This window comes from Labrus bergylta, chromosome 8 (assembly GCF_963930695.1).
Source record: "Labrus bergylta chromosome 8, fLabBer1.1, whole genome shotgun sequence".
Taxonomy (NCBI): domain Eukaryota; kingdom Metazoa; phylum Chordata; class Actinopteri; order Labriformes; family Labridae; genus Labrus; species Labrus bergylta.
The window spans coordinates 3,504,138-3,530,300 of NC_089202.1; the positions used below are offsets into that span (position 1 = coordinate 3,504,138).

General features: G+C 39.8%; 2 protein-coding genes across 6 annotated transcripts in view; both read left to right on the top strand.

Moving 5' to 3' along the window:
• The window catches only part of LOC109984374 (myelin basic protein), a 49,771-nt gene extending 44,106 nt beyond the window's left edge, over positions 1-5,665 (top strand). The window contains exon 4 of the mRNA XM_020634498.3: positions 5,367-5,665. Within this exon, the coding sequence (XP_020490154.1) occupies positions 5,367-5,665 (299 nt within the window). The remainder of the gene's footprint in view (positions 1-5,366) is intronic.
• Positions 5,659-24,252, top strand: LOC109984383 (myelin basic protein-like). Of its 5 annotated transcripts, XM_020634520.2 has the most exons (7): positions 5,659-5,921; positions 15,285-15,389; positions 15,574-15,600; positions 16,333-16,362; positions 18,214-18,297; positions 18,449-18,467; positions 22,689-24,252. In XM_020634520.2, the coding sequence occupies exons 1-6, from the start codon at positions 5,802-5,804 to the stop codon at positions 18,449-18,451; spliced, it is 369 nt and encodes a 122-aa protein (XP_020490176.1). In that variant the 5' UTR covers positions 5,659-5,801; the 3' UTR covers positions 18,452-18,467; positions 22,689-24,252. The 5 variants fall into 5 exon arrangements, with proteins under 5 accessions (XP_020490176.1, XP_020490167.1, XP_020490192.1 ...); XM_020634511.2 differs by lacking the exon at positions 18,449-18,467; XM_020634536.2 differs by lacking the exon at positions 16,333-16,362 and having other exon boundaries at positions 18,223-18,297.
• Positions 24,253-26,163: the final 1,911 nt, after the last annotated feature.

A 26,163-nucleotide genomic window follows, 5' to 3' on the forward strand; every position in this document is an offset into this window, starting at 1 on the left:
TGTTGTACCAGATGCTAGGCCACACATCCTCTTCACACCGAGGAAGAGGAGGAAAAATGAGGAGATTGAGGCCCACTCCCTGCATACTTCCTCCTTTCTAGATTCTGATCTTTCCCCTCTTGCACAGATCAGAATGTATTTGCTCAACTGATCAGATGCCATATGTTGATGTCTGCAGCTGATAATCAAATGTAGATGGTATAGGAGAAAGTTGCGCTGATTGATATTTTTTCTTGGCTCAATGATAAACGAAGAAGTGGCCAACCATGTATTTGTCCCCGACAATTTATTTTTCCAACGCCTTGGCTGTCAAAGGAACTTGTACAAGTTGTCATGTAGAATTAATCAAGAAGAGGTAACCGGCTGTTATCTTGTCTACCTCAGAGTGCAATAATGGCTGGTTACAAGAAACAAAGTCTATTTTAAATGAGACCAGTATCTCTCGGTGTTTAAAAAGGTCACATATAGGACGACAGTTTCTGACCTTACTGTCTTTTCTGGTGGCTGGAGGACCTCTCTGATGAGCCTGTGATGGGCAGGCCTGAGAAACTGCCATTATCTTGGGATTTTAATGCATGAATAAATCCAGTATTTATGACAGAGGCCAACGAAGTCAAGCAGCATTTACTTGGTGGGTTCCTGCTCTCTTTTCTTTGCAGTGTTATGCAGCAGACCACTTGATAATTGGCCCTTAGTGTTGTTTACAAGTTGCTTTTGCATAAACTGATATTCTGAAGGACTTTACAAAGGAGAAAGCAATGTGCAACATCTTTTTTTAATGCGTTTTCTTTTTCTCATTAGCTCCTGTTTAAAAGCATCTTGAAGATCAGTATCACAGAGTTATTTATCCTTTGAAAATTCCCAGTTGTTTCCGATGTTAAAAACATTGACAATCATCCCTAAATTGTCAAGCACTTAAACTCAGAGTTTTTTCAGAGTTTATCAGCGGTCCAATGATTTCCTCTGAAAGCATTTATTCAGATAAGTCTGCATTATCAGACTGAGCGCTACACATACAGTTGTAATTACTGAAAATGTGTTAAGTTCACTAAGGAGAATATTGAGCTCAGCTAAGTGCTGATTAAATGCCAGAATTGAGGCACTTTTATTAAACTTAAAGGAAGATAAAGTCATGAAGGAAGAAAGTGTTTGATGTATCATAACTTAGACAGTGAGCCTCGGTCTAATTTAAAAAAGTCAGCACACAGAGGAGTACATGCTGTCACAATGCTGCCACTGACCCAGCCACTGAAACTAGGTATCTTTAAATGTTCTACCTGAGTCTCTAGTTCATCTTACACATGCTTCTGTAAGAGCTAAATGTAATGATGCAGGATATAAAGATTATGAGCTGAGGAGGAATTGTTTGTCATAATATACTCAGGGAAATAAATGCTAAAGCTATGGAGAAAAAATTAACTTTTTGAGGATATGTATTCAAAATGCAAATATGCAGAAAAACAAACTGATAAAATCATCTTGTTCTTCCAGTTTCAATATCCAGCTGTCTTTGATTTTTTATTGGCACTTCTTTGCAGTGCCATGTGCAACTGTATGAAACATACTTTCTTTCATTACAGCTGTAGCCAGCATTTGTTTTCATAAGCATCTTTCTAATCTTACAAACAAAGACATGTGAATCATTATCTTTTAATCGTCTATATTTGAAACCAAGGCCTGTTTTTCAGACACTGAAAACAGCTGATTACAATCACAGCGCATTAGGGGTCATTACACCGTCACTTAATAACTGACTTCTCCCAAAGACTGTCAACATTATCGATCAGGCTTCTGATACACTGTATGGTGGGTGATTACGGACTCGATAGCTCTTATCTTTAGTGTACAGATGACCAGAAAACCAATAAAATCCCTGGAAAGTAAATTGCATATTGAAAAATCTTGGAAAAACAACAGTAGGTCGTTAGGGTTCTGCGCTTGAAAACAATTCAAGTTGCCTGTTTGTCCACTTGGGTTGACTCTCCAGGCTGTTGAAGATGTGTCTGGCAGAAGTCTGGCTGAAACAGAAATGCCATTACCTGCCTCAGTAATCCGTGAGTCCTTGGTATTAATCAACAATCCTCTCCATCCCACACATGTATTAGGGTCAGTTTGTACATTTGGGCGCTAAAACCCTGACTTAATGAACCTTTAATAGGAGCACACGGGGAGTCATCTGACTAATAAGTTACTCATCAGCACATAACCTTTTATGGGCGAACAGGGTGAACATGCACTCCTTATTATGCTGCAATATTACGAGCTCTGGAGGACTGTTACGGTTCAGCCATGTCAGGTTGTTTTTCTCGATGTAATTTGTTCTTCATTGGTATGCTAGTGGTGGGCGGGCTTAGAAATAGGATCAACAGGTGACAGTTGACAGTTGAAGAAGCCTCGTGGGTATGGCCAGTGAAGGACCGAACAACAGCAGCCTTTTATTTATTCTTCTCTCTGCTGCTCCTGAGAGGGACTAACATTTTAGTATAACATCTATTGTTGGTAACAAACACAGACGAGTTATGTTTCAGATTTTCACAGATCCATAAAACACTATAAACATGCAGAGTGACTCTAATGAGGAACAAGATTATTTGCTGCCCAGATCACAATCCCTCTTTTCCCCTGGTCACCGGCAGCTCATGCTGACTCCAACTCCCTGAATAAACTTTAACAGAAACCAACAGTGAGCAGTCTATTTTGGAGTTCTTATAACTTTGTTTTAACTGCAGTAAAAGTTTTCAGGCCAATGAAGAAAAAGAAAAATGCAACCTGCTGACTGTGTGCCAAAAAGAAGTACTTTGGAAAAAAAAACAGTTATTGTTATAACTCACTGTTATTACATCGCAACTTAAAGAGTTTTCAAAACTCAGGGGAGAGGGTGCCCAACTTTTTCTGCAGTTTTTAAAACAAAGTCACCATAATAGATCTCAAATACATTCTTTGCTACTTTCAAACATGTTTGCAAGATCCATTAAATATATAAAGTAGCAAGACTTAGTGTCAATAGGCTAGAGCCTATACCAGATGTCATTGGGCGAGAGGCGTGGTACACTCAATCACAGGGCTAACACATAGAGACAGACAACCAGCCACTCTCACATTCACACCACGGGCACTTTAGAGTCATCAGTGACCTCATGAGCATGTCTTTTTATTGTGGGAGGAAGACAGAGTACCCAGAGGCCCACGCAGGCATCGGGAGAACATGCAAACCCCAACCAGAAAGTCCCTGAGTCTCTGACGGGGACCTTCCCGCTGTGTGGCAACAGCGCTAACCACTGCACCATCATGCAGCCAAAAAAAACCCAGCTATGCCTTTTAAAAATAAAAAAGCCTTATTATACGCTCTTCACTCTACCTTCGAGGGCAAAATGCATTTCAAATCTCTCTGAGCAGCCAGATTTCGGCTTGTCGGTGGGACAGTTGTTACCCTAACCCTGAACATAGCAATGCCCCTACGATGCCTCTGACCACACCTCATTTTAAAACTATGCACCAAGAGGCACACAGGTGGGATAAGGTACATTGGTCACTTGAAATGGGCGCTGGGTGAGAAATGACAACTGCTTGAGTCCAAATATAACAATGACTGTTGCGCTGTGTTCTGAGCTGCTTTGCACGAGGTGAAATATGGCACATAATCTTCATTAAAAATCTCTGAATGATGGCCATTTACCGCATCATCCTTGTTTCTGACTCCACTCTCCTGTCCTTCCAATAAAGGCGTGATAGCCTGTAAAACCCTCATTAAAGACAAAACTCTGATGAGATTAATCCGACATCTGCCTTAGAGCAGCTGTTAATCTGCAATAATAATTACAATGACGACTTTAGTGGCCTTTCAAAAATCTTTTTTCAAGGTGACAGGAATATAATCATCAGGACATGAAACACAGAGTGAGAATTTAATGGCTCCTTTTGCAGCAGTGCAACGTGTGTTCATCCAGGCTGCATAACTCAAGGTACTGGGATGATGGACATTTCAGATAAATTGTGTTATTGGATCTTTTTCTATGAAATACTCTTTATGGCCAAGTCATTTAAAAAAGCATACTACTCTGTCACTGTTTTTTATAACCAATCAGTTTTTGATCAGTATACTCTAAAAACAATGAATGCATATATTTATATGCAATCCTGACTGTTACAGTTTTAAAGCTGACAATACATAAGCATTTGTATATTCATATTTTCTTGTCTGAAAATTGTATTTCTGATTTAAAAAATACTACTGATGGTACCAGTCTGGCAAGACGGAGAATCATATCATCCCACAGGATGAACAAATATGAACATAGCTCTGACTGAGGCATAGATGTAATATATTTTATAAGAATGATGTATGCAGAGAGGCATGGCCTTCTCAGGTCTCCTTCCCAAGAGGGCTAAAATGAGTCTCCTTCTCTAAAGTCATATTTGCAACCCAGTCTTCTATCTAGTACAGTATATGTGTATGTGTGATACACAAGTTTGAGGATCATCCGACCAAATAATGACAGATTATTATGCTGACATGTTATTTGGGTGAATTCAATTTTAGACTATAATTAACTTCTTCATGGTACCATTTGCTCTGCACCCAGAGAAAGTCGCCCGGTTGCTCTGAGTCTGAGGCCTCGAATCAGATAAGTGACACCGTGCATTGGGTTGAAAATCCATACTTATAGGAGTTATTTTAGTGACACTGGGCCCTTTGTCTCTCTGTAATAACTATGCAGCTCTGACAAATGGCCTCTGTTTTCAGCCATTATTAGCATGCAGATTCTCTGGTGTAGTGCTACACCATTTCTGCTAGTACAGTGTGTATATTGTTTTGGAGGCAGGAATGCACTGGATGTCCTCTGCAGTGGGGGCTGGCTAACTAAATGGATAGCTGTCAAGGTGGATGTCAGAGAAGCAGCTGTTTTTTTTCCATTTGCAAAGATGGTGCAGCATTAAAATGTCAGATAGATTTAGGTCAGTATCATCTTGAAGAAGCTTAACTTGTGAACCTGTGTAACCCAATATAAAGAAGAAATGCTTCTTGTAAGCAGTCTAATGCATTAAATTGAGTTGGGAGTTGTTAGCACACCTGCTACAACACTGTTTTCACTCTTAACTCTGCCCCAGAGAAACAGAGGGTGGCCTCAGAGACCAAACTCTACTCAGGAATAAACACCTATACAGTGTCTTTAATGGCACATTTCCACTGTTCCCTGTAGAGCAGGTACGATTAAATGAAGTTAAAAATGTAAAAAGTTAGCTCTGCTGGTGTCCGCTGCAGCAGGAAGGGCACTGCCTCGTCAAAAGAGTCCTTTGTGCTGCTGCGGTTTGTTGTGTGCCATGCAGGCCCGAGCCCATAGATGACCCTTGTTGTTTCTGCGCAGGCCTGGGTGAGGCAGATGCGAACCAGAACAATGGCTGCGTCTCGGAGAAGCCGGCGGTGACTGACTCCACGGGCGCTGAGGGCCCCCGCCAACCTTGGACCGACTCCAACACAGCCGACCCTGACGCTGCCACGCCACGCCCCCACCTGGTCCGCCTCTTCTCCCGAGATGCCCCGGGCCGAGAGGACAACACCTTCAAAGAGCGACCCTCTGAATCGGACGAGCTACAGACCATCCAGGAGCACAGCGGAGCGGCTTCAGAGTGCGGGTCGGATAACCCTGAACAGGACCTAGATTAGGCTAGCTTTTTTTGTGTCCCTCCCTCCCTTTCTTTTCTCTCATCCCTCCTCTGTCTTTTGCTCTCTCATTTACTGGAGAGACAAGAACCCCACATTTGACAAATAAAAAAAAATACTACCAACCACTACTACCACCATGGCATCCGCAAGCAGCTCCGCACAGGCCGCCTTCGGGCTGGGCAGGAGGAAGAAGAACCCTGGCCTCCTGGACCAGATTGGAAACTTCTTTGGAGGGGACAAGAAGAGGAAGAGCAAGGTGAGGAAGCAAGGAGAGTGGAGGTGAAAACTCCACCCTTCTCATCTATCTCAGTTCATTCTGCTGATTTGCTCCCAGAACCACTTTTTTTTATTTTATTTTTTACTTCTGATCGTTTAATCTTGTAAGAATTAGTTGAAACATATTTGTCATATAGATTTGTGTTGGGTTTTCACGTTGTTCTTATGGTGAACTGAAGCCAAAGACTGGCTGAAAAGGCTTTGAATATTCACTGGATGATGGCTTTGGGTGGGGTTTGTTCTGTGCTTTATTTTCTATTACAAAGAGGCTGTGATTTTTAATCCGTAAGAGATACATTTCTATATTGCATTGTTTTTTTTGTTTTTTTTCTTTTGATGGTACTGACATTAAGTAGCATATATTTCTTTCCGTTCAATTTAATGTATCTGTTGTGGATGTGATTTGGTGGAATTGCTCTCGTTGCTGCTGCTTTGCAGTTTGTTTTATTGGAACATTCGTCAAACTGGAGTTTCAGTGTCTCAGTTCTGGTACTTCCCTTAATGATGATGATGAAAATGAGAGCGTTGCCAATATCATTAAGATGTGAAAGTGGTTTATTGATCCATTAGATACTCTGCAAAGAGTTCATACTACTTCTTAGTAGAGGCATTGTCTCTTAGATTTTTCCTTTTAAAAACACAGGGAGGTACCTCAATACTGTTGTTGACTGAAGCAGTCTGCTAAGTCACTTTTTAAGATTACATATATGATCAAAGAGAAATAAGAGTCTGAGCATAGTATCATCCTCTGTTGGGGAATATATTCAAGAGTCTGCAAAGTAAGAAAATGATTTTAATTATCCTGCAGACAAGTCATTATTTAAGCCTGCTTTAGCCTTGATTAACATCGTTCTGTCATTTTTTATTAAGAAATCTTCATTTTGACATAATGTTCATTTCAAAAACTCACAAACGTGCATTCCCATGCAGTTTTAGTGTCCATGTTTGGTTGTGGGAGGGAATATTAGATTTGTCCTCCAGTGTATCAAACCGTGTAGACAGCCTGGGACCAAATTCAGACACGATGATTGGCACTCTCGCCAGAGCTGTTAAGAACCAGACTGCAGGTCTGTTGGTTCCACCCATGTCCACACAATGAGCTATGCACTCTGTGGTGCCCCCTGGAGGTGGTGATGAAATGGAAATGAAACTCTTAACTCCAAATTCAGAGCCGTTTACAGCAAACATGCATTGAAATATTGATTATTCTGACAGCACTCAAGCTAAAGGCCAAAGCCTGCTATGCTTTCAAGATGAGTCATTTTAGCTCCATATTTGTTTTTATTTTTGACCATGACTGCTGTCTTAAAAAGGGAATATTACTTGGTATTACTGCTGTGGTGCAACAAACCAAATGGTGGACCAGTGGACATAAATTTTCTCCGTTATTTTCCTCTCATTTGTATCCAGTAGAATGCTGATCAGGGTGCTATAGGAAGGTGATTGAAAAGAAAACATCCAACAGCATGAAAATATGCATTAAATCCTCCTAAGCCTTATTGTCACTTAAAAAAGCTATTCAAGAAAAAAAAAACTATTTTCTATAACTGTTTGCTACAAATGTTTGCTTGAGCCTTTTCTGCTGATCAGATATTGTTTTGCTTTTGGAAAATGTTCAGGGAAAAGTTTCATCCGATCAAATTGAGACGCTCTCATTCAATGTTGGGTTTGTGACCAGTTTTCTGCAGTATTTGTTTCATTTAATGTTTCTCTATGCCATAATATTGTACTTTGCTCTCCATATTGCTGACAAGTTTACTCAAACAAAGATGTAAAAATATATATATATTTATGTATTCACCAAGGGTTTGCCTTCAAATGAGGAGCGTTCACATCTCTTGTGAATGACAGGGTTTGCCCCACCTCTGTTGCCTCTAGCAAATAATAATAATAATATTAATACAACCTGCACTTGATTTTCTGCTATAAAAAAACATATTTTTCCAACAATTCAGCATGAAGACAGATATTTTTTAGCTTAAACTCTGTCTGTATGTGTGCACAGATTCTCCACAGACATTTTTAGTGTATTCTTTAAAGTTGAGGCTGCAGTATTTGTGGAAAACATTGTGTCTGTATTTTCTGTTGCATCTTGAAATGCATGCTAATTTCAGTCATTTTGAATGCTTGGCAGGTTTCCCTTGTGTGTGTTTTTTTTTAATCTTCTATCCTTTTCTGGATTTATGTACTTAGTTTGCAAACAAAGCCAGAGCCTGAGCTCTTCGAGAAAGTAAGGATAGTATATAAGAGATGTTTTATAAGTTGTGAAACGACGCCAAAAACAACAAACTCCAGCCTCAGGACATGAAACAACTGCAGGAAATCTGCACTTGATTAATTTTTCAATTATAGGGATGATTATGTGCGAATAGACGTTTGCATGAACAGCAGCTAATCAAGCAGAAAAGAGGACTCTTATTGAACAGAGGGGTTTTTTATTTTGTTTTATTTGCTCTTTAATTGTTTAATTCCAAGAATCAGTTGTTTGTATGTAAGATCAGGCTTTAGCAGAACAGCTCACAGTCAGAACTGAACCTCTTTGGTACCGTAGTTTAACCCATGGTGTCTTGGATGAACACAGCAGTGCATTGGTGCTGATCCCTGTCGTGTAACGCCTTCAACTCTGCAGTGGAGACCTGTGACCGTTTGTATCTGTTGTGAATTGTTGTGACCAATGACCTGTTCCTAACCTGATCCTGTTTTCGTTTTTTTTGCTTGATTAAAACTCTTTAACAACACCCTCAGCGCTCTCTTTGTTTTGTTTTGTGTTAATCCATATGTGGCTCAATATCTCTCATGTGTTTCTTTAAAAGTGTGTTTTAACTTCTCTGCTAACATCCAGCCACTTTGGTAAGATACTTGAATTGTTTTCTTTAAGTTCAGCCCAAAGCACAACTAAACAGTCAGTGATTCAGTGTGTTTGGGTTTGTCCGCTACCTCTAAAATGATCCACTTTAAGACAAGTATGAATTCTAGAGTTCAATCAGTCACTCAAACAAAACTGCAAAAATAGAGATGTCAGGAAAGAAGAGATGCTGTTTATCTCGTATCTCAGATATGGATGACTGAAGATTGCTTTGTGCGCTTTAACAGAAAGTGACATGAAGAGAGAACCTAACACCTCTCAGTTTGTTTGCTAAAAGAGCACAGATTGTTTGTGTTCCTAACAACAAGCATGCATGAATTGAGACTGATCTGAGAGAAGCATCGACACATTTAAGTCACTTAAAGTGCGCCTAAAGACTTTGCATTTGCAAGAGTGGCATCATGTAAATCAGGATTATGTCGCGAACAAAAGGAAATAGAAATCAGCTCAGGAGTGCAGTCTGTTCTGGCTCATTTCAATTTCTATTTACAATCTGAGAGTGTGTTTGTATTCAATACTTGGTGAGATGGTCCAACAAGCAACTAGAGCCAGGCACCCTGCCACAGACAATAACTGCACAAAACAAACACTGACGAGATTTTGGATGGAAATGCATTTGAATTTAATTTTGATGCAAGCTGCAAATGAGTGATACTGCAGAAGGGACGGCAGGCCAGTTTAATCAGTCACACATGAAAGAAGACAGTGAAACCTGCTCACCCTTGCTGAGCTCCAGAAATGAGAAGTGCAAACATTGCTCAAGCATTTCATTCCTGGGTTGAGAAAGGCAAATACATTCAACCTAATAAGACTTTAGGGAGTGTATGAATAATATTTGGGGGTCTGTGAATGATCACATGATTTATTTTTTAATGAAATAAAAGCACATGTCAAACCTTTTCCATGTCAAATTGAAAAATAGACAACCATCCTCACATTGGTATTGTGGAATTAAATTACTGATTTTGGGCAAAATTTCAGATGGATGCTCAAATTTAAAACCTATTTTTGTCAGAACTAAAGTGTGAAGTTGGAAATGACATGGCCATGTCATGGACACAGTCTCAGTGAGGTCACCCATTGGTTTCTGAAGGGAAGCCAATCGATGGCGGTGGCCATATTGGAAATGCTTTATCAGGCTAATTTTGGTCAACCCAGTAACAGCCACAGAACGGGAGCGAGGAGCAGGAGCCTCCTGACAAACAACTACAATGCCACCCTATTTGTGAATAACTCTTCGCCTTAATACCAACAAAACATCTGGGTCATTTATTTCAGTATGTTTCGATAAGAAATTAGCTATTCAGACCTTTTTTTAAAAAAAAAGAGTAAACAAATTAATTTCTGCTGTAAAATAAATGGGCATTTTAAAATGGGTGTGCATATAACGTCTGGCGTGACTTTTTGCCTCAAGTGGACATTAGAGTGTAGTCCAGGTTTTTGCACCTTCTCTTGGTAATTACCTATTGGCAAAACAAAGAAAAGCCTCCTGAAAGAAACTAAAACGCCACTCTCCCCATTATAGTTTGAACACGTGCCCTAAACAATTCAATGAATATGTCTGTATAGGTTGTCAGTCATCCATGTCGTGATTAATCGAGGCTCCAAACACAACTGGACTTAGTTGAAGACCTTGAAGGCGTTTCACCTCTTCAGCTGGTGGAGGGAGCTAGAAATAAAACCCTGTGTGGATCATTAGCATGCTACTGATCACGGATAGTCACATGGGAGTCGTTAGCTGAGTTGTGGACCTAGTTTAGCCTAAAGTCGTTAACACCTCAATCACATGCTCAGGGTTGGGGTCACATGCTCCCAGGTGGGACTTGGGCTTCACTTCCGATCCGTGATCATTAGCATGCTAATGAGCCGTAGAGGCTTATATTTCTAGCTCCGTACACCTGTTAGTACAGAACTGAAAAGGTCTTTCGTGGGGGAGGTAAAATATCTTTGAGAACTTCAGCCTAGTCCAGTTGCCTTTAGTTCAAGCTACGTTAATTGAATAAAGGTTTTTATGACCATTGTTCAATAAAAAAAAACTTAAGTGCAGTAAACAACAGTTTGAAATTACTGTTTTGATATAAATATGGTCGATTAAAAAATAAATATCACCTCTTTTGAAAAAAATCTGACCTCCAACTGTTGTGATGTACATACAGTTCCAAATGTGTAATTAAAAAAAAAAAGTTTTATCATTATTTCAATCTGACTGCACAGATAATTGCTATGTTAGCCTCCAGTAGCAGTTTGATCTTGTGAGCAAAAAGACCTGATTGCCTTTTAAGTGGAACATTGAAGTATTGTGACACACACACACCTTTGTATTTGTGTTTGGATCACCATATGACTCTATGGCAGATAGCTAGATGTGACTGTTTAAAGAAAAAAGAGCTGTTTCATCTGATTCATTCATTGCTTCAGGGCTACTACTAGGAAATGAGCTGCATATCTCAACATAGATCAGGGTTAATGGAAAATGTAAGTGTTGTTTTTCTTTTATGATGTTGATGCATGAAAATACTCCGTCATTATGAAGATAGAGATTCTCAGCTATGAATCATCAAATCTTCCGCTCGTGGGATTAATTATTAAACATCCTCTGTTATGAAGCAGATGCTGGCCATGATGTGACCTCTGACTTCAGCTGATTAACCTGAACTTTATGACAAGTGCTAGTTCTGTGTCCTGATTGCCATCCTGTTATATTTGTAGCTGGAGCCAGATGATTGTTAGCTTAGCTTAGCATTAAGACTTTAAAAAAAAAGGAAACAGCTAGCCTGGCTCCCTTAATAACAGGTTGTAGACACATAATTCAACTTGTTAATCAGTCAGCATTATGTTTTCTGGTCAGCACTTGACTGTTGGGTAGGTCATTTTAAATAGATGATCACTACTGAGCAGGCTGAAATAGCTCAACAATATTGTATCATTGGTCGTCATGACATGGTTAATACACATATGGATGGCTAGCCATACATTTGATAACAATGAGCTCGTCATTCCCCACTGGACAATCACTGGTGATCCCTGGCTTTTCATGTAACACGTTATCAACATTTTAATGTTCCAGTTTTTGAACAAATACCTGCACAGCAAATTACATCTCCTGTTATTGCTAATTAGAATATCTGAACATGCTTACATGAAAGACAATCTACTGCTAAACATATTGTATGCATTTTGCATGTTAGCTAGTATTAACACTTAGCTCTCAATACACCTTTGCCTAGAAAAGGCCTGACGGGGACACTTCTTTTACCTTTTGATAGAGATAACTCAGTCATTATTCTCTAGGCTAACCTCTAACTTGTTAAGTTTTAAATGTAGAAAGTTGTGTATCAAACTTATTTTCCAACTCTCATCAACAAAAACGATGTTATGCCCTAGAATGTAAAAGTACTTATTTAAAGGCATTTGTATACATAGAAATGTTTGTGTTGATCCAGTATGTATCCTAAAATAAATCCACTTTCATTCAAGACACAGTGCAAGACGAAGCACCAGCTAAAGAAAAATCCAACTCTATTAACCTGAAACCCAAAGGGAAGGTGTTACAACACTACAGTATTTGTATAGCCTACATGGAATGCAGATTCAATGTGTGCAAACAGACAAATTAAATAGAGTTTTAGTCTGTCCGCACATCCTTTTCACTTTTTGTCTCTGTTCTGTCTCATCTGACTATAAACAGGGCAATGATTGTTAGCTCCTTTTTTAAAAGAGACTACTGAAGTGGGAGTTAAATGAATCCTTGTCGTCTAGTACAAAACCCCCAATTAATTTAGGAACAGGAATGTAATAATAAAACAGCTTGGTAATGACAGAATGAGTCAGTGTCACAGCTCAAGATTCAAAAGTCTACATCATCATTAAAATCATGCCAGGAGCTAATGGAAACCCAATTTGCTTTTGATTGAACCCACCGTTAAATATGTGCAATATGCACCTGGAATTTAGAGGCATCTGCTGCAGGTGTGCTTTGGTGTCATCTTGGAAATGTTTCAGCTTTTTCAAATGTAAAAAAAATATAAAGAGTTTTCTAATAAGAGGGGGGGAGGAGATGAGAGGAGAAGAGATATAGAGGATGAACTCACTCACATCAAAGGGAGACAACTGGCTGCACCAGCAGAACTCATCCTGCATTATTTGATCACTTATTTCCTCTCCCATCTCGTCCTTTTCTTTCCTCCTTCCCACTGAACAAAGGCCACTGAGGGTGCCCTATTTTCTCCCCTCCCTGTCATTTTTGCCTTCATTTCCTGCCATCATTTACATCGAGGTAAAAACAGACGCACACAGAGACACACACTTATGCATGGGGACATCATTAAAGGGGATCTGTGGCACTTTCAGAGCCTGCAATGCACAGCAACCGAGAGAGTAGATGTGCGCCCATTCAAAAGGTTCAAAGAGTTGTTATGTGGACATTGTAAATTGGGACATTGGTTTGGACAAAGGACATTATGTTTTTGGAATGGAAACAGTATACCCTTTGAAAACGCCACGATTGTCCAGCTAGCTATCCATTTGGGGTGGATTGTGCTCCAGTTGGAAACCCGTCTTTTTTAATCTATCTTTCCTTTCCTGTATTGATCTAATGGTTGTTTTGTAAATATTGAAAAGAAAACAACCCTTAAAACACAGTGAAGGTGACATAAAATCTAACACCCCATGTCTGTCAGATTGTGTAAATGGTGGTGGCGGTGAAAGTCCCCCTCCCCCCTTCTGTTGCCCTAGGCTTCTTTGATGTGAGATAATGGCTGTGAGTCATCAACAGTTTTCCTATCCACCACTCAATCCCCCCCCCCCCCAAACACATACTGGTATAACCACACACACACACACACACACACACACACACACACACACACACACACACACACACACACACACACACACACAGGTACAAACACATACATTTTCCTGTTACATCAATGGGGTCACAGAGAAGAATGAAGGAGGCGACATTAACAGAAACGTCTGTACATTCTGAGTGGGAGGAAATTAAATTTTTTTTGTGTGGGCTGCAGGTTGTTGATGGAGTTCAGTATTAGAAGAATTATACCTTTCACCTTTTATGCATCCGTGTTATTTTGCATGAAGATTTTGTTAATACACGAGTGTGTTTTTTTCACATTTGAAGGCCTAAAGTCAGAGCACATCACTTTATTAAGCCTTCACGCTGACACATCCTTTGTAAAGTCTGAACTCGCTGCACTGATTTTAAACTCTGGGTCGTCTTTGTTCAGATCAAGTCATTGACAAGTAAATACTGACATCTTCACCCCCTACTTTGTTCCTGTTTAATTTGTTTTTAGTCACTTGTGGACAAAGAGGTTTTTGGGTTAGGGGTTAATGAGGCGGTTGATTGAATGAATATCAGTGACTTTAGTCAGAGCATGCAAATAGCCAGAGCAGCTTTTTCCTATGATGTAACTTTATACTTTTTCTTTCTTTTAAAGATTTATTTTTGGGCTTTTTGTGCCTTTAATGGATAGATAGGACAGTGGCTAGAGTCGGAAATCAGGGAGAGAGAGAGGGGAACGACACAGGAAAGAAGCCACAGGTGGGATGTGAACCCAGGCTGCCCGCTTGAGACGACAGCCTCCACACATGGGGCACGCACACTAACCACTGCACCACCAGCGCCCCAACTTTATACTTTTTAAATGGTTAAAACATTTAACTAAATCCTAGCTTCCACACAGTCCATGTAGATTTTGAAACAGATGGAAAACACTTCAGTTTATGCCCAAAACATCCTTACATAATAATAATTTAAAAAAAACAATGTCCCACCCTAAACATGCCAAACTGATTCATTCACAATTCCACTCAAAAAGAAACATTATTGATAGTTCAGGTAAGTATCATCATTTGTTCAACCATTTTTGAGCCTGCCTGTCTAACATCAGCCAACACCTTGTTTTAAAAATCGACTCAAATATTCAGTGCAGCAGTTACTTTGAGAGTTTGACCTTATCAGTCCCCACATTTAAGGAGTGATGGGATGATATCTTAAATTTCACCAGTCGAAATCTACAGGTGGAAAATGGGGGGTTGGTAGTGGGGCTGAGTAGGAGTGCAGGTTGAGAGAGCAGAAATCTTGCAGATAATTGGAAGGAAGTGTTGCCATGTGACTGTCTAGAAAGAGGCATGTGAAGTGTGAAATCAGTGCAGCTCGAGCTGACTGCCTGAACTCGCTCGCAGGCGTCGCCTCATTAGTGGGAGGAATATGTGATACCTCAGTGGTTAAGCTTTTAATCTCACATTTATCATTTAAAAATGTTGAAAAGATCCTGATGAAACTGTATTTAAGGATCTTACTCAGGAAGGGAAGGTCTGCTCATTTTGATTTTGAGGCATAAGCACACATTTATTAAACAAGTAGGTCTATTGTTCTTTTTCTCCTCTCCTTCTCTCTTTTCCTCTCCTTCTCTCTTTTCCTTTCCTCCTCTCCGTCTCTCTTTTTCTTCTCAGGGATCTTTCCGGGGTGCTCTGTCACCAGCCCCTCAGAAAGCCTCCACCACTTCCCCACGTAAGAAGGGCCAGGAGAACGCAGTGGTCCACTTCTTCCGCACGATCGTGAGTAATAAAGATAACACTGTTCATCTGTGAAGGACTGGCAGTACCTAGAAACAGTCTGCGTCAGCAGTGTTGCTGCTGTCTCTGTCAGTGTTCCCTCTGTGTGTCTCTCTATGTCTTCTTTGTCTTGTCCCTCACTAACTCTGTCAAATCGTTTTACTTTTTGTCATTTACTCGTCTTCAGGTGTCCCCTGCCCCTCCCAAGTCTAGGGTGAGTCTGCTTCATCCGGCTGTTATTCATTTTGAAGTTAAAAGTTATACACACACACACACACTAAATGATAAGAAATAACAGACAATACATATTTTGTTTCTTGTAAAAATGAATAATTTCACAATTCATTACCCTCTGTATGTTTGTCATATTTATTTTCTGGCTCAAATTAAGAAGTTTCTTTCAGTATAGTAAATACCATGTTTCAGTCAATATTGAACTTTTTTTAAAAAGTTGACAAAAATATGAATGGCAGTAGTCAAGAGAGACAGCAAGAGAAGCAGTTATCAAACTAGTGGAAGTCAAACCAGACAAATCAATTTCTGACAATATAAACTCACTGCAAAAGACGAGTAAAACCAAAAATAGTTTTGCTTGAAGTTTGAAATAGGTAGCATAGAGGCAGAGTACTTGAAGGCGTTCATTAAATACTGAAGTTTATTTGAATATTTCCCATACACAGTATTTCTGCTGAATGTCACTTAATCTGTACTCTTTCCTTTGTGAGCATCTTCCTTGCTCCTCTCTCCTTCCCTCTGCCTCCCTCCCCTCTCTTCCTCTTCTGCTTCCGCCCCCCGTGACCCTGTGACCTTTCCCCCCTGGACGGACCCTCCTACCTGCCTCCTTCTCCTTCCCATCATGCCTTTTCTCTGAGTAAGAAACACACTTCTATTTGTCCCCTGTCTCTTTTACCTCTTGTCCTTGTCTCTTGTCTCTCTGCACGTCCAGTGGAGAGGACTAGCAGCCAAGATAGGCCTGGTAGGTGGTTTAAAAAAAAATCTGCAAAGACACAGGTATCATGCCTAATTAAACCGATAGGACAATTGAGGCCATCCTCTCAAACATCCTCCGAGCGTGACGCCTGTGGCTCTGTCCATTTAGTCTCCATCAAGCACTTTAGCCTCCATAATCTGACCGTACATCAGCGATAACGCCCTCATTTCCTTCAGACCCAAGTCCATTTTCCAATACTCCATTCCCATTTTGCAGCTCCGCAGTGTGACTTATCCCTATCATGTTCATGTATTGTATATTCATGATAACACAGGCATTATTCTGCTCTTCATTACCCTTGTTTCATTTCAAAAATTCCTCAGAGACTGAATGAAGTGCGGCTGCCTACTGCTTCATTTAGCGACATTATCAGCACCTCATTTAAGGTTCTCATATCTGTGCCAGTGAGTGTGAGTAAAGTGTGTGTGCTTGTTCTGAATCAAGAAGCAGTGGAGGGTAAAAGACAAAGACAATCTTCTGTTGAGACCATTAGAAGATGATTAGGGTGGGGCAGGGGGTCAGAAAGGCAGGAAATTAACTTTTTTGCCCTGAATTTGAAACCTCTGAAATGTGGTTGCATATATAGTATTATTACTTTCACTTTTATCACATTTGTCACATGGGCACAGGAGAGGTGGAGGATTTAACATAAACAGATTTTTGAGAAATCCATAAATTTGTAATTAAGACATAAACGGTATAAAAGACATACAGCCTTTTTGTTGCTATGGTTTTGTTTGTTAATTCTGGTTGCCTGATTTCTGAACAACAAGTCACCATATGTAGACCAAAGGTCAGATTCATGGTACTATGTCCCTCCCTATTCTTGTTAAAAGGTTGCTATGACATCAACTTTGTCATCACAGGAGGCCACACCCATTACAAACATTTATCAATTTAACATCATGCTATCGATTGAGAACTTGAACTCATAAGAAACATATTTAATGATTTAATAAATCAACTCAGAGTTCAGCTCATTTTCTTAACTTGTCTCATGCAAATGGATATATTTCTGTAAACCCTCTACTGGCCATTAGGAGTATTGCAGGCTTAATGCACCAATGCAGGAGCTTTCCACTCATGATGCACAGCCCTTGAATTGAAGAAATAAAAGTGTTACCCCTACGCGAGAGAGGCTTCAAAGTTAAAAATAATGATGCTGATGAGGGGCTATATATTTTTAAGAAGTAAAATTATGCATTTCGGGCAAGTTTCTTTCACCTTTGGTTTTTCATCCGAGTTTTGAACAGTAATCTTTTACAATGTTGCCAAAATAAAATACATTTAATTAATTGGATTACTGTAAAAACTCAACTAAAAATGTGCTTACTAATTGGTAATTAGACACAACAGAAAACAGAAATTTCAAGAACGTATTAGCGTTTGATTTTAAGGATAAACCAGATGAGCATATGGGCAATATGCTGTCTAAATCTCTTTTCTTTTTATTTAATTTTTATTTTTTCACCAAAATTCCTCAAAAATAAGCGAGCAGACACTTGTCTTTATACCAAACTTTGCTGACTTTTCTAACTCATACATAATTCATACAAAATACTTCAAAGAAAACCTTTCCAGAAATGGAATAAAATTACACTCTAAAAGATAGTTCATAATTCAATAACAAACCCTGGAAGGCTGGTGGAAGGAATGTTTTATTAGTGTGTCCTTCTCCTCTCCTTAGTTTCTTTTTACTTACATTTTTACACCCTCACTCACTGAGTGATAATAACTCTGGGTCTCTCAGTTTAAAAAAGGTCAGCCTTGTCTTAATCCCCTGCTAAATAACTCTGAGGCTCTTTCAACACACAGTCTCTTTCCTCCCTCTCTCAGGGTGATCAGAAGTCACAGTCTGCTAAAGCCAAAAAGGGCGGTGCGGGTGACGGCAAAGGAACCCTGACTAGGATCTTCAAAATGGTAAAAAAAAAAACTTTCTTTTTCAAACCCTTTCTGAGTTATCTCCCAGAGGCCTATTTGCTCTGCCTCTCCTTTCTGTAAGTGAAATCTTATTGAAAGTGGAATATTTCCATAATAACTTTTTTGCCCCTGTTTCTTTCTCCTGCCTTAGTGATGATATCAGCAGCAGAGTGAGTAACTGATACGTGCTGGAGGAGTGCTCGACTTGAACTCACTCCACATTCGTTTGAAATGCTTCGAAGACATCCTAATCTCATTTACTAGAGCGGCAGTAGAATAATAATGGGCTTTTAGAGACAAGATTGATCATCATGCATGCAACAAGCTTCACGCTAGTGCTGATATGATCATGCTGAACATGAAGGATCCACTTCTGAGGGGTCCAGGGGGCTATCGCTAACATACTGCACCTGCTGGAAAGGGCGGCTAATGCACAACATAACACTTTTATGCAATATCATCAATCACACTGCAAACACACAATATCAATGAATGCAGGGCTAAATATCATATTATAATAATCTTACGTATGTTTGAAGCTTGTCTTACTGTCTCTGTAGAGACAGATTTACAAAAGTATATTGCCAAATATTTAAACATGAGCAATATTTAGTGACAACTACTCTGGAAAAAATTACGAGATTTAAAATTAGTTATTTAGCGCAATTAAGCATTTATTTAATATTTAGAGTCCGAATATCAATGCTACTCACAAGGTTTAAAGTAAAGTAACAGATTTTTCAGAAGTCTTGTGGCTGCTCATCAGTTGTCATTGATTTGGAAAGTTGGCGTTTTGATCCCAGCTCCTGCAGTCATAATGTCGAAGTCCTCAGACAAGACACTGAACCCCACTTTGCTCCTAGCAGTGTGTGAATATGTATGCACACATATTAGATCATACTGATGGACACTTTACACAGCATCCTCTGCCATTAGTATATGACTGTTGTGTGAATTGGTGATGTGTAGTGTTAAAGCACTTTGAGTGGTCACAACACTGGAAAAGCACCTCATAAGTACAGCACTTTAACCATTTGTTCATTAAAAAATATAAGAAAACAAAGCAATCTCTGACCTACTCCATGTCATGAAGGAACTATTATGACAAAATTGGTAAATATCAATGGAGTGCACTTTTTTTAAATAGCTTTAGACCACTTAAACGCTCTTACTCTACATGTAATATTTAACCTTTCACACATTGATTGCAGAGGTTGCTTTGCCAAGTGCCCGACTCACCATTACGAGCCAACCAATCACATCGTTCTCCCACACACGGATGACTACACCCTCAGGAGAAAAATTTGGGTTTCATTGTCTTGTCCAAGAACACTTTGAAATGTAGCAGCCAGGGATCCAACCAACCTTACAATTGAGAGCTGACCCACTCAAACTTCAAGCCCAGCAGCCTGAGCATCTTCTAACTCATGTGCAAATATTCCCAAATAGTAAGTGAATACAAACTGGCAACTTCCAATAACAGTTCAAGTTTAAATAGATGGATAGTCAGTCGTGTTCATGGAGGGGATTATAAGAAAAAAAATGCATTTATGTGTGTTTATTTTCTGTCTGTGAATTCGTAATTCCACAACATGGGTTTTTTTTCTAACTCAAGAACTTCCATATCTCCCAAGGATGACTGTAAAAAAACAATCTTCTTGACACAAATGGAAGTTATGGCTCTTTGCTTATTTTTTCACGCTCCCACATCAACATTCAGTTTGAAACTGCTCTCCATTCAACCAACTTTTCAGCTTTATCCCACTCATTAGCACTTGCCTCCAAACACTGAATTCATGACGGCTTGAATCTCAAATGAAGAGAGCAGCTTTTTAACCTTTTGATTTGTTTTGAAACATCATGAAAAAAGACTGAAAGCTTTCCCCGCTCCACAGGTTCCCCCCCTGTCAGCTTCTAATTAGCCAGCCTCTCTCACTGTACCTGAGATTCGTTTGTTTAGTTGGTAATGACAGTGGAGAGAAAACTTAATTTCCCCAGAGCTGTGCCCTCAGATGTAGTGGCTAAATAGTTGTCACTGAAGTACAAGAGAGTAAACAGCTCCAGAGATGACACAGTTCTGGGACGCTCATGTTACATCCCTATGATACCGCTAATTAACATTGACAGAGGGATATAACACTACAGGCTTTAATGTCCAAATGGGACTGAGAACAAACACATATTCACTTCCTCTTGGCTTCCGTTCTTTGTCTCTGTTCGAATGCAGATCTAAAACCTAGAACTGCAGATTTTTTCACTCTTTCATGTCAGATACTGAATGTCATCTGCAATGTTTGAAAGAGTAGCTCAGAAAAAAAGCCCAGTCTCTTGCCAATGTTAGTGCGTAAAGAGGGCGGGAAAAAAAACTTCTGACAACGTGGATTATCTTCTCAAGCAGTCCATAAAGATTTGTCTCGTTTGTATAAGCTCTTTGTTTCCTGATCTTCTTCTCGCTCCTCTTTTTTTGATCGAAGTAAAAGAGTGCGATGGAAGAATTACCATAATGTGTGTCAGAGAAGCCTTTGTGAGAAATGCCGGATGTCGTATCTGAAACTTTGGGACAGAAAACAAACAGAAAAATCAATAAGAGTCTTTGCCTCTGAAAAGATGAAATGACTGAAGGCCACAGAGAAAAAACATTTACAATATCTGTGAAACAATATGTAATTACCTGCGGCCACTGGATAAGACTTTCCTTTCAGACTGTTTGAAAACTCTTTTCTCTTTATCTTAGAGACAAATGAGGCAAGAGCAAACTTAGACAAAGAAACTTTTCTGGAGATAAAAAGAAAGATTTAGGAGGTGCTTATGAAGTATGGCCTCCCATTGGAAACAAAAGCACTATATGGTGGCCCTTTCTACCCAGAAATGGAAAGAAAATTGAATATTGTGAAGTTCTGGGGGAACATGGTATTAAATATTATATTGTAAGTATTTAGTCATGACTATACAAACAGTCAGTACAGGTGGACTTAAGGTTAAAATTATAAAACATGAAACACTTATAAAGTTATTATAAATATGTCAAAAATAGATTTCTGGATTGTGTTATACTTTTGCATGAAAGTGGTGTTGTAGTCAAGACCACCGTAACCGAGACCAAAGCATACCCGAGACCAGAGTGTAAGACCAAGACATTTAGGGATTGAGACCAAGTCAAGACCAAGACCGTCAATATCACTGAAAGTCATCATCTTGTGTTTAGGGGGCGTGTCACTCATTTCACAATGGGAAGGTTGTGGCGGTAACCTGGCGATAAAAAAATCAAACTATGTATGAAATTAAGTTATTCATTCTTTTAGAAAGGGGAATTTATTCTTCTAGTTTGTAATGATGTGGCAAAAAAATAGCCTGTCAGTGTTGGTCTTGACCAGTCTTGATTAAAAATCCAGAGTCTGGGGCGCTGGTGGCGCAGAGGTTAGTGTGCGCGCCCCATGTATGGAGGCTGTGGTCTCAAGCAGGCGGCCCGGATTCGAGTCCGGCCTGTGGCTCCTTCCCCACATGTAATTTCCCACTCTCTCTCCCTGGTTTCCCACTCTATCCAGTGTCCTATCTCTCCATTAAAGGCACAAAAAGCCCCAAAAAATCTTTAAAAAAAGTATGTCCAGTATGTCCAGTCTGAGACGGAGACGAGACCGAGCAAAATTGTTTTCAATTCCAAGACGAGACCTTAAGAAGTGATCTTGAGACTAAGACCCTTTTTCACAAATACACTGACAAATCAACACTTGTACTCATTTCTTATCAAGTTAAATTATTTCCTTGTTAACATTTGAATGATTTTAGAAGATTAGAAGATTTAGAAAATGTTGCAGACTTTCTCAAAATATTCAACAAGTAAAAAAAAAGGCATGTCATTTGCATTTCCATAGCTATGCATCATTTTAGGCTTGATAAGCTAAACATGCTAACCTGCCCATATTGATGGACTACTCAGACGTTTATTAGGGATAAGTTCCGCTCTTATTATTTGAATGGAGAACTTTTTAAACACTCAAAGCTTTAAAATCGGGCCGATAAACGTCGTTACTGCTTTAAGAATTGATGACCAAAAGTCTGATGAAATGGTTTTCTCTTTTTTTGGCTGAGACCTTTGAATATTTTCTAACCTAATATGGTGAAATGTTAAATTACTGACAGCTCGTTATTAAATGTCACAGTGTCAGTGGTGAAGTGAATAAAACATTAGCTCAGACTTTGTGATCACAGAACATGCTTTTAACTCTAGTGCTGACTCGGCCTCTAGAGAAATCTTTGTCATCACAAACTGACTAAAAACACCATTAAGCAGGACTCCTGAAACATCAGAGCAGACCCTTAATGCAGAATCAGACATGAAGGACTTCTTACCTCCTCATATTCATCGTGTGTTGTCTTGTCTTGTTATTCAGGGAAGTAGGAGTGCTTCTCCAGCCAAACGCTGAAGTCCCACAACAACCCCCCCATCCAACAGCACGAGGGCAAAAGGTCAAGACCACGGGACTCAAGTGGGGAAAAAAAGAGGAAGAAAAGGAGGAAATCTTGTCACACCCTAACCTCACCCTCCCTTCCCTACCTCTGATAACACTCTAATTATGTACGCTAAATCCCCCATCTCACCCTAGTATCTCCCCACCCCCTTTTTGGCTGGTAGATAGCGACACAATCTGTTGCCCCCCCCCCACCCCCCCCCCCCCCTGTCCATGCATGCTTTGTGCTGAGTCTTTGCTGTCATCATGATCGGTGTGAACTGTTTGCTGAAAGTGATCCTGAAGCCGCTCACGTGTGCAGCCTGAATGACCCCCCACCTATCCCCAACCTCGACTATACCCACCCCCCGCCTGCCATGGCTCTCGATTCATGTGCTTGAGTTTTTTGTGGACGTCTTTGGAGGCTTTTCTAACAAAAATGGCGGCTAAACCAAAAGCAGACCTGGAGTAGGTGAAGGTTCCGGCCGGTGAGAGTCCGACTGACTTGACCGTCATTGCCGCTTGCTGATTGGATGAAAAGAACCGGGTCGTTTCTGGTTTAGTAAAGAGCGGTTATCTGTCTTGTTGCACTTGTCTTTGTCGTTCCCCCAAAAACCCTTTTCTGTGAATCCAAACACAAACCTGTGTGTCTTTAAGTTGTGTATTGTGAAAGATAACGGATTTGACATTATTAAGAGAGCCTTGTGGTCATTGTGTGTTTTTATTCAACCTCCTGTGTTTTAGCGGTTAAAGTGTCTTGTCTTTAATGTTGATCTATGTTTGTCCTAAGAGCCCGAGGCTAGCTGTGGATGTTATGGTTAAAAAAATAATAATTTCTAAATCTTCTAAATCAATTTTATGCAAATGTGACTGAAAAAAAAGTCATTTCTAACGTGAATTTTTTTTCACTCTTATTTCCTGTCCATATATATCCCTTCTATTGCACTGTTTCCAGCTTTAAAAAACTGCCATAATCTGAATCTGAGGCGAGATTTGGCGTTGCATTATTCCAGATTCAGACCTCTCTTCTTTGCTTCAGTGTAGTCTAGATCACTTCTTTGTCCCTTTGTTTGTATCTTACACAACCATTAAAAACACACAAAAAAAAACCCTAGCTCAACAACAAGTGCCTTTCCTCCTCACTACCAAAGCAACACACTGCGTTTCCTCACTGTGGGAAAAACACAAACACAATTTCAAAAAGGTGCTCTCAAACTAACTCTTTCCAAGTTTTATGAGAAAATAAAAAAAGGTTTAGAATAATATTTCAGCACCAACACCGTGCTGATGGAAACATCCTCAATGTGTTGTAAAGCAGGCGTGTGAAAAGTGTAGCCTTCATCTCTCCTTTTGTTTGTGCGTGCTTGAGCCTTTGTGAGTGCTGTGTAGTGTTTATCTGAATGGATCCTGTGGTTGAATGTAAAGATCCTCTTCATTATTGTATGTGTAATAAAACATGACCAGCCACTTAACTGAGAATAAAAAATAAAAAATAATAAATCTCTAACCTCTGGTCCTGAAGTGTGTTTTGTTCAGCATGGCTCAAAAAGAAGTGAAGTGAAGGGAAATAGTGTCATTGGGTCAGGTCAGAGCATGGACAGACAAAGGTATGACACAGTTCCTCTCATAGAGCCCACGAGTCATTTCCTAATCAGGATTCATGCCCAGCTTTCAGAGCTTCTGAGGACTGCAGCAGATGGAGTACCATTCAGTCGCAAGTGTGTGCACTCACTGTAGTGTTGACAGAGTTCATGCATTTTTATGACATGACCAATTACAAAAGAACAAAGCTCACTGCGGCACTGAAAAATATGAATGAAATACACAACTTTCAATCCATATTTCAGGTCTTTAAAGGACATAGTGGGAGTTATAATAATGGCTCTTTTATTGTGATGTCTGCTCTTGACAGGTGCTATACTTACTTAATGTATATCTCATAACAAAATGTTATTCAAAACAATATCTGTATTCATGGAACATGGTTTAGAGGGAATGAAACACACGTCCTGTGAAACTGTGAAATCTGCTTTGACAGAGTGACCCACTTACAGAATGGGGACAATATTCAAAACACGATAAGATAAAGGGGACTAAAGGACAGGCATTGGTTAACATGTATTATTCAAACACAATAAGTAAGGCAACCTTACATGTGTGGACCAGATAATTGTTTTCCCAGAGAATGCAGATCTTGAAAAGAATATGCGGGATAAGAGAATGATAAATGTGAAGTATGTTCTTTTCCCCCCAAAAGAGTTGTTCTCCATCAAAGACTGTAAATAACAGTGGGCGAAGCCTGAGTAAGTGCACCCATTGGTTACTGAAGGTGGCTTTGGAAGCCCGTCGATGACGGTCGCCATGCTGGGAATGCTGTCTCAAGCTTACTTTTTAGTCAACCTAACAACATGCACAGAGCTGGAGCTGAGGCGTGGTCTTAAACCTCCTGACGAAACAGCTACACCGCGCCTGTCAGATCAGCTACACGCCTTTTTATGAACAACTCTTATTTCTTCATAAAATCTCAATCTTGAGTTAATTCAAAATTCCCCCTTCGTTTTGTGAGCCAGGTCATAAACATGTTTATTTCTGCTGTAAAAACTGACATCTGTGAATGGGTGTGTATGTGACTTCCTGGGCTTCTGCAGCCAGCCTCAAGTGGACACTTAATATACTGCATTTTTTTCACTTCCTGCTGAGGTTGCTGCTTGTTCTGGACAAGTTCAAAGGACCAGGGGCGTGGCCTGGGTAGCATGGCTCACCCCTGAAATCTGATCTGAGCCTCTCAAGATGACAGCTCATACTCCTAGACTATGATTGGCTATTTGGCCTAGTCAGGGCCGGACTGAAATTCAAACCTACTTTTTGGGGTAGTGTTGAATACTCTGCCAGTATAGCTTTAGATGCATTTCAATGCTGTTGGCCCAGATTTACATTTTTGAATGGGGATATATCTCTTATAGAATTTAGAATGGAAGATGTATTCTCGTATTTCTGTATAATACTTTTACCACGCTACTGTGTTATTTTCTTCACACAGGAATGTAACATCAGTATAACACCCTCATGTTAATAGCCTAAGTAGATATGTGGAGGCAGAAATAGTAAATAAATGCATACTGTAGGCGTGTGAGAGCACAAATAGTTAATGTCACTCTAGCTTAAGTCAGTGCTCCTGTTGGGCCACCCCTGTCAAAAAAGTGTGTTTCACGCCCCTGCCCAGGACTTTCAAAGGAAACAGCAAGGTGGTCTAAGTTAGGCCTAAAAGCAACAAATACAGTGCAGGAAATAATTATTTGATCCCCTGCTGATTTTGTAAGTTTGACCAATCACAAAGAAGTGAGCGGTCTATAATTTTTATGGTACTTCTATGGTACATCTAAATGATTCAGAGAAGGCTTGGGAGAAGGTGATGTGG